The 8,928-nt window shown below is 34.3% G+C and overlaps 2 protein-coding genes across 3 annotated transcripts; both read left to right on the top strand.

Moving 5' to 3' along the window:
* The first annotated feature begins 1,765 nt into the window (after positions 1-1,765).
* On the top strand, positions 1,766-3,369 carry LOC149542662 (aspartyl protease AED3-like). 2 transcript variants are annotated; one of them, XM_089797551.1, is made up of 2 exons: positions 1,766-3,145; positions 3,189-3,369. In XM_089797551.1, exons 1-2 carry the CDS (start codon positions 1,826-1,828, stop codon positions 3,240-3,242), a joined length of 1,374 nt encoding a protein of 457 aa, XP_089653677.1. In that variant the 5' UTR covers positions 1,766-1,825; the 3' UTR covers positions 3,243-3,369. The 2 variants fall into 2 exon arrangements, with proteins under 2 accessions (XP_089653677.1, XP_089653678.1); XM_089797552.1 differs by having other exon boundaries at positions 1,770-3,369.
* Positions 3,370-6,334: 2,965 nt separating this feature from the next.
* Positions 6,335-7,995, top strand: LOC149542661 (aspartyl protease family protein 2-like). The gene has a single exon (XM_089796225.1). The coding sequence runs from the start codon at positions 6,347-6,349 to the stop codon at positions 7,715-7,717; it is 1,371 nt and encodes a 456-aa protein (XP_089652351.1). The 5' UTR covers positions 6,335-6,346; the 3' UTR covers positions 7,718-7,995.
* The last annotated feature ends 933 nt before the right edge of the window (positions 7,996-8,928 follow it).

Here is an 8,928-nt window from a genome sequence, read left to right as displayed (position 1 = left end):
AATTCAATTTAAATTATTGTTAATATATTATAAAACATAATGAAATAATTTTATATATTATTAAATTAATTAATTATAAATTTAATAAAATATATTTTAAAGAAGTATATAATATGAAAATAATTATTTTATTTTAGATATTAAAATAGATTATTATTTTGATTTTTATATTGTTGTAAGTTTTAAATTTTTGAAATATAGTAATTAAATAAATATAAGTAAAATAGTTATAAGAAAAAAAAATTATATTAATTAGAATGTGGATAGATTAAACTCAATGATAAGGTGACTTTTAATTTTAAAATTTTAAAAACCAAGTAAAATATATCAATTAGTGAACGAAATATTAGAATAAATTTTTAAATATTATTGATATTTCAATCTCGTAGCACACACTGTAATTTATCATGAAAATAAGATATGGGTAAAGAAATCTGAATGGAACATTCATGAAATAACTATAACATAATATAGTGAAATAAATGTGAAAAAAGTAAAAACTTTATGCTCATGTTCATTAATCTCTGACATCCAATAAATGCATATGAGTATAATAATTATAGTGATTGATAGGCCCAACATACAATTAAAAAATTTATTTGACAAAATTATAAATAAATTCATTTATAATTTTTAAAAAATAAAATTGAATAATAACGTAACAAATTAACATAGCTAATGGTCATGATCTAATATCTTAACATTATGATTATTTCAAAATTAAAGATGATGCACAACTATAGTATAAAGATAAAAAAAAAAAAAAAAAAAAAAAAGAGTCACAAGTACACAAACATAGAATATATAATAAAATAAAATTAATAAATTAAATTTTATAAAATAAATGAAAGATTTTTAGAAATCTTAAATATATTAAAATTTACTTATTGGTAAAGTATTTTTTATTTAATAATATATAAAAAATTGTTAAATTTTATAATATATTGATAATAATGTGATTATAAAATATAAGAAATTATTGAATTTTTTTAATCTCCCATTTTAATTAAGATATTCAAATTTTGTGGCTTCGATTTCTTATCCATTAATTAAAAAATAATAATAATAAATAAATAAATTTTAAAAAATTCAAATTTTTTTATAGATAATTTACTTATTTAAAATAAATGTTTTTTTATCTTATTTCTATATTTTTAAAATTTAAAATTTACATTAAAAATATGTATCTAAAATCTTTTTACTTATCTAAAATAAAAATAAAATACATATTCTACTCATTTAAACATTTACAATTTACAAAAACAAAATAATATAAACATCATAATAATAAAAGAGGGATGTAAAAGTACATGTCAGAAAGTCCAGCACTTTCAACAGAGTACGGGAGAGTTGAAAGCGTGCATGTCGAAAAAGCCGTCAGAGGAGTGGGGAGACTGACGGAAACGCAAACGGCACGGTGCAAATATGTTGCACCCTAGCCGGTGCCGATGCAAATTTGCAAGCCTCGTTTGAAGTCAATGTTTTACGCGCAAATCATGTATGTGACGTGACGCGAAAGGTTGGCTATACCAATCAATCCTTTACTTCCAGCGCTAGATTTTAGAATGCGAGAATAGAGCCAAGATATTCTTCGTTGTTGTCCAAAAGGCATGTCGCGGGGACCATCTACCGCAATTATCGGCGAAAGACTCAAGGCCCCGAGTCAAGTCAAGCCAATAATTATACAGGGAATATAAAACAAAATCATCTTCAAAGAAATTTCCACTTGGGTCCACAACACGGTGCTTCCACCGCTTTATCAAGCACAAGCTCCTTCCCTCTTCTCAAATCATCTTCCGTTTCTGGATTTCTCATTTGAAAAGAGATGGCAACATTTCATCTTTTACTTGTTCTGCTACTGTGCTCTGGCCTAGCCGGCCAGAGCAGCAAGCTTGTAAGAGTAAGTCCCGCACTATTCAGTCCCGAGGAGTCTCAGGCGGAGGGAGAGTGCCCTGCAGCTCAGCCAAGGAAATCGAGCACAAGCATTCCTCTGATGCACGTCCAAGCCAACTGCTCTCCTTTCCACAACAAAAATTCCACGTGGCTGAGCGCACTGCTGGACTCAATCAAAGGCGACGATCCGCGCTACCAAGCAATAACCCAAGGATCGGCACAATTTACGACACAAGAGGATGCCGACGTTCAGCTGGCTGTAAAGAGCGGAAGCTACATAATCAATCTGGGCTTCGGCACTCCCCCGCAAAGATTCTATACGGTGGTCGACACGGGCAGTGACGTCTCCTGGATTCCCTGCGCCGCCTGCCCCGATTGCACTGGTGACGTGTTCGACCCTTCCAAGTCACCCACCTTCAAATACCTGAGCTGCTCTTCCGACGCGTGTCAGGCACTCGGCAGCAGCCCAAACTGCGGGAATTACAACTGCAGCTTCACGCAGACCTACGGCGACGGCTCACAGGTCACCGAGGATCTCTCCACCGACACGCTGGCCGTCGCTTCGCAAACGATGCCGGATTTTATTTTCGGCTGCTCGGAATCTCGGACGGGACTTATCACCTCGGCGCCCGGTTTGGTCGGGTTTGGGAGGAGGTCGATCTCGTTTGTTTCGCAGACGGCCAATCTGTTCGAGAAAACCTTCTCTTATTGCATCCCCTCTTCTACGTCCACAGGCTGCCTTGAACTCGGCAAATCGGCCCTCTCATCCTCCAGTGGGATGCAGTTTACGTCCCTCTTGACGAGCTCTGCCCATCCTTCCTTCTATTACGTTGCCTTGATCGCTGTCTCCGTTGGCGACGATCGTGTGTCGGTGCCCGCGATGGACGATTCGAGCGGGGGAGGGACAATTATAGACTCTGGAACCTTCATCACTCGCCTGGCGGAGCCCGCATACTCTTCTGTGAGAGACTCTTTCGTTCGCCAATTCTCCAATGTCAGCCGAGCTGCGCAGTACTCGATCTTCGACGCATGCTTCAATTTTCCTTCGGGGAATGTGGTTGTGCCGCAGATCACGCTGCACTTCGACAAGAATGTGGACGTGGCTCTGCCGCCGGATAACTACCTGATTCAGGCGAATGTGCAGGGGTCGGTGAGATGCTTAGCTTTCGCTCCTCCTCCAAAGAGCACCTCGGATTCAGGACTGTCCATATTTGGGAGTTACCAGCAGCGCAACTTCCGTGTAGCGTACGACGTTGCTGGTTCTCAACTCGGTATCGCCCCTCAAACCTGCAAAGGTTGCTAGATCATTAAATGTTTTCCTCGCCTCTGCCGCCTCCATGCTATATTAAGCGACGCTGCCTATCTATTCTCTCGTTTGACCATATAAAACGACCATATAAAGAATATGGATTTTTAAGTGACCATGTATTACTTTGATTATATCTATATGAAAGCACTATTACTTTGGCGGTATTATTCTACTTCCAAACTCCTTTCTAAAGTTTACGATATTATAAATAAAATAATAAAAAGATTAGACAGAAATAATTGAAAAGACTGAATACCTTTGCAATATCCAAAATCATGTTTTAGTAAATATAATTTACAAAATTTAAGGCAAATTCCTCTTTTTAAATATTGATTTATATTTATATTGAGTTTTAAAAGTGGGAATCATCTCAAAACCTTCATTTTATGAGTATTAGTGTAAGGTACACTATATGGACGAAAATAACACTTTTTGAATTTGAATTAAATCAATAAAGATTAATCTCAATCATTTATCAAAAAATTGCATTCTTCTTATTCTCTATTTTCAATATTTCGTGACATTATAATCCTAGAAATTTAAAATATATTTTTTTAATATATAATTTTTACAATCCAACTAATTGTTTACATTCAAAATTGATAGTTTCAAGAATTTTTTGGGACATATTAAATGCTAAATTTAAGGGATATCAAGCAATGTTTAGAGTGCATAATCTTCATTACCCACCGCAAAAAGTGAAATTAACCTATATTTAGTGAGATTTCAATTTTATATTCTCTTCCTTGCTTCCATGAATATTTGAATGTGGGAGCAAAAGTGTGGAAGATCTTGCCAATCATATTCTTACCATGATCATAAACTATTAAAATATTGCTGAAAATAGATGATAAATAAAAGTATCACTGCTTGAGTGGCATTGTAAACATAATGAAATAATTAGAGCCATTCAGAATAAGGTTAAATTTTAATATACAATTAATACGTCAACAATTATCATTTAATATGTACAAGATATAATTCAATCTTGTCACATAACTTATCTCATAGTAGACATAAGGATTGGAAAAAAGTTTATTTCCTTCAACAAATAACAAAGCCTCATTGAGAATCTCAATATATATCATAATAATATAAATGAAAAAATAAAATGAAATGATTGGACAACAAAAATGAAAAGTTGGAATCAAATAAATAAATCTATGAGAAGATTGGTTTTCATCATTAAATTTAAGTTTCAGATTCCTAGAAACACATCATCATTAAATTCAATTGTGCAAAATCAATCAAACTACAATGTATTAGAACTATTATTAATATTAATAATAATAATAATGTATTTTATGAAAAAAATAAAATGAACAAAAAAAATATTTTTTATAAATAAATGCCTAAACTAATCTTATATATAGATTGAACCTTTCAAAGTAGAAATGACCTAAATACTTATCCATTCTCTATATTTTAAAAAAATAAAAAAAATTCTAAGCATCTAATAATTGAATGAAATGAAAAACTTTAAATGAAGATCTTTAAAAATAATTGTCATGTAGTGGTTGTGTTTTGCTTAAGTTGTAATAGTTTTAAAATTATTAAATTTTGAAATAAATTTAATAAGTAGAGGGAAAATACACACATAAAATTTTGATAATAAGAATTTATTTAAATAGAAGAATTATATAATATTGAAATTATAAAAAAAAAAAATTAAAATAGTTTGAAAGTAATTCATAATAGTATTCCAAATACTAATGTGCTTCTTATATAAACACAATATGGTTATTTAAATATTAGTCAATCATCTGTGAACTATTTTATCCAAAAAAATACATTTAGAGTCTAAATACGGTGAAACATTTAAATATAAAATATAAATTAAGATGACTACAATATAGAAATAAAGTAGACAAAGTAAAACTAAAAACTAAACTTTAAAAATAGTTTTAGGGGCATCTTGAAATTCCTAAAATATTGCCTCACTTGTGGAAAATCCACTTCCATAACACCCAAATATATGAACCAATTAACTTGCAATACAATAATTTTATTGATTTAAGAAATTAAAAAACTTACATATATAGTTCAGAAAAATCAAAACTAATAATGAAAAATAAAAATAATTGCATCTAATTGGTTGAATCAAAATTATTAATCAATAGTTAAATATACATGATTGCAATAGTATAACCTACACAAAATATAAGACGGCACATACACTTTCTCACCTTTACAATCTTATCCGCATCCCCACAATTCTCCAGTGTCAGTATCTAATGTATCACGCAATTGTAGTGGGGTGGTTGATATGACCTCAACAAAGCCTTTCAAAAGCAAACCGAGACTCCTCTACTTTATGATAAAGAACTCGTGAATACCGCTGTGTTTCATCAACTTTATAAAAGAAGTCAAGTGAAAAGTCAAGTGGACTTCATTATCAATTGCCGATAACGTGTCATATGCGGCTATCCTCAGAATGGGTGCTTGTGTAACACACTTTAAGAACGAGGGAGCTATTGCAATAGTTGTGATCGGATCTATTAATTGAGGAAGAGTTTATTAATATTGTGAAGAGGGCTGGGCATTTGAAATTAAAAAAGTATATGTTAATATTATATATTTTTTTAGAAGATGTGGATTGGAGTTTCAATATATGTGTAGATGTCTTGGAAATCAATCAGAAAGGTTAAAAACAAGATGTTCAATTAGTGAAACTTTTATAATTTATTTTTATTGTTTTTTTATTTCATTATATTAATTATCGGTTTGAGCTTTTAATTGACTTATATATATAATATTTAATTTTCATTGAAAGAAGTAATTTTTAATATGAGAGGATAATTAGTAACTATATATCATTGTAGTCTAAATTAATATCATTTTTTTATTCTATCATATAAACAACAATATAAATGAATACAATGAAATCTGAATCTAATTAATTCTTGAGGATTATTTGAGATGTTTGGTAAATCTTGTTATTATGTGGTAGTCTCATATTGTGATATTGTTAACATGATTTAACTATGTAATTTTGGAGTCAAACTCATTGACCCATGGTTCATGAGTAGTGATTCAACATGAATCCATCTCCCACAACACCGTGCTTCCACCCCTATATCAAGCACAAACTCGTTCCCTCTTCTCAAATCATCTTCCGTTTCTGGATTTCTCATTTGAAAAGAGATGGCAACATTTCATCTTTTACTTGTTCTGCTACTGTGCTCTGGCCTAGCCGGCCAGAGCAGCAAACTTGTAAGAGTAAGTCCCGCACTATTCAGTCCCGAGGAGTCTCAGGCGGAGGGAGAGTGCCCTGCAGCTCAGCCAAGGAAATCGAGCACAAGCATTCCTCTGATGCACGTCCAAGCCCACTGCTCTCCTTACCGCAACAAAAATTCCACGTGGCTGAGCGCAATGCTGGACTCAATCAAAGGCGACGATCGGCGCTACCAAGCGGTAACGCAAGGAGCGGCACAATTTACGACACAAGAGGATGCCGACGTTCCGTTGGCTCTAAAGAGCGGAAGGTACATAATCAATCTGGGCTTCGGCACTCCCCCGCAGAGATTCTACATGTTGGTCGACACTGGCAGTGACGTCTCATGGATTCCCTGCGCCGCCTGCCCCGATTGTACTGGTGACGTGTTCGACCCCTCCAAGTCACCCACCTTCAAATACCTGAGCTGCTCTTCCGACACGTGTCAGGCACTCGTCAGCAGCCCAAACTGCGGGAATCAGAACTGCAGCTTCACGCAGACCTACGGCGACGGCTCACAGGTCACCGAGGATCTCTCCACCGACACGCTGGCCGTCGCTTCGCAAACGATGCCGGATTTTAGTTTCGGCTGCTCGGAATCTCGGACGGGACTTATCACCTCGGCGCCCGGTTTGGTCGGGTTTGGGAGGATGTCGATCTCGTTTGTTTCGCAGACGGCCAATCTGTTCGAGAAAACCTTCTCTTATTGCATCCCCTCTTCTACGTCCACGGGCTGCCTTGAACTCGGCAAGTCGGCCGTCTCATCCTCCAGTGGGATGCAGTTTACGTCCCTCTTGACGAGCTCTGCCCATCCTTCCTTCTATTACGTTGCCCTGATCGCTGTCTCCGTTGGTGACGATCGTGTTTCGGTACCCGCGATGGACGATTCGAGCGGGGGAGGGACAATTATAGACTCGGGAACCTTCATCACTCGCCTGGCGGAGCCCGCATACGCTTCTGTGAGGGACTCTTTTGTTCGCCAATTCTCCAATGTCAGCCGAGTTGCGAACTACTCGATCTTCGACGCGTGCTTCAATTTTTCTTCGGGGAATGTGGTTGTGCCGCAGATCACGCTGCACTTCGACAAGAATGTGGACGTGGCTCTGCCGCCGGATAACTTCCTGATTCCGGCGAATGTGCAGGGCTCGGTGGGATGCTTAGCTTTCGCTCCTCCTCCAAAGAGCATCTCGGATTCAGGACTGTCTATATTTGGGAGTTACCAGCAGCGCAACTTCCATATAGCTTACGACGTTGCTGGTTCTCGACTCGGTATCGCCCCTCAAACCTGCAAAGGTTGCTAGATCATGATTACAGCTTCTGCCCCGCCGCCTCAACACCTGAGGTTACATCCATAATTAAGGCTGCAGATGTCTTAATAATAAACTGTTATTATTATTTCAATGTTGGGAGTGCTTATTACATAATACAGTATTTTTGGGTTGTCCTAATTGTTTTAGGGTTAGGGTAATACAGTTTTTTTTGGGTTGTCCTAATTGTTTTAGGGTTAGTGTAGTAAGGATTTGATACCAATCCATGTAAGGCAAATCTATTTCTATAAGATTTTAAAAAGCATTCAAAATAGGGATTAATATCAAAAACCTCTAAACTAAGATGTTTCAAAATGTATTTCTGTTAATATCACTGTATAGTAAGTTAAATGTTTCAAAAATCTATTCTAATGTTATAAGTTGGTAAGTATTAAATTTGTAAGTTGGATGCCAAATTTGATGTATGATAATATTTATAGTAAGTTTAATTTTGATGTGTATATTTAAATTAAGTTTAGTTCTTATAATAAATTTGTAATTGATTAATCAATTTAATGAATTTTGTAATAATGAGATTTTTCATCATTTCTATTTTATATTAATATATACATTTTAAATTTCAGAAATGTAATGAAGTTGATATTGTAGTAATGCTAATGTAAAGAGGCATGGTAGGCCAATTAATTAAGAATAAAGGGGTTGAGTTATTCTACAATTTAACTTTTATTTTATCTTAAATAATTTATTTTTAAATTAATATGACAACTATGAGTCCTTAATTTGATGATTTGTTGTTATAATAAATTGAAATATTCTAGTGAGAAACATAAATAGCCATGACCAATTTAGGTGATTTATTGAATCCCTCTAGTATCTATATGATAATGTGTGTGTGTGTGTGTGTGTGTGTGTGTGTGTATAAAGAATCCTAAGTGAAATTGTACAAAACAATAATTTGTAACCATTAAAAATTATGTAATATTTTTATAATAATAAATGATTTTTTTAAAATGTTTTCTTTATTTTAAGTGATTATCAAATTAAAATTATTTTTACTTACAATTCTCAAACATAATATAGACTTTCAGGTTTTAATAGCTAAAACTAAATTCCAGGACAATCTCTTATTCTAAACTATCCGATTTTTAATGAGTTAATATTTGGCCCTAAGATTGTATGGTCGCGAAAGGTCAGGCAGTGGGATACTACACAATAAGATAGAATTTGGATTGCAAATAGAAATG

Source organism: Cupressus sempervirens, chromosome 8, assembly GCF_028749045.1.
Source record: "Cupressus sempervirens isolate cs-2001-9-10 chromosome 8, ASM2874904v1, whole genome shotgun sequence".
Taxonomy (NCBI): Eukaryota; Viridiplantae; Streptophyta; class Pinopsida; order Cupressales; family Cupressaceae; genus Cupressus; species Cupressus sempervirens.
This window is presented reverse-complemented; position numbering and strand designations above follow the sequence as displayed.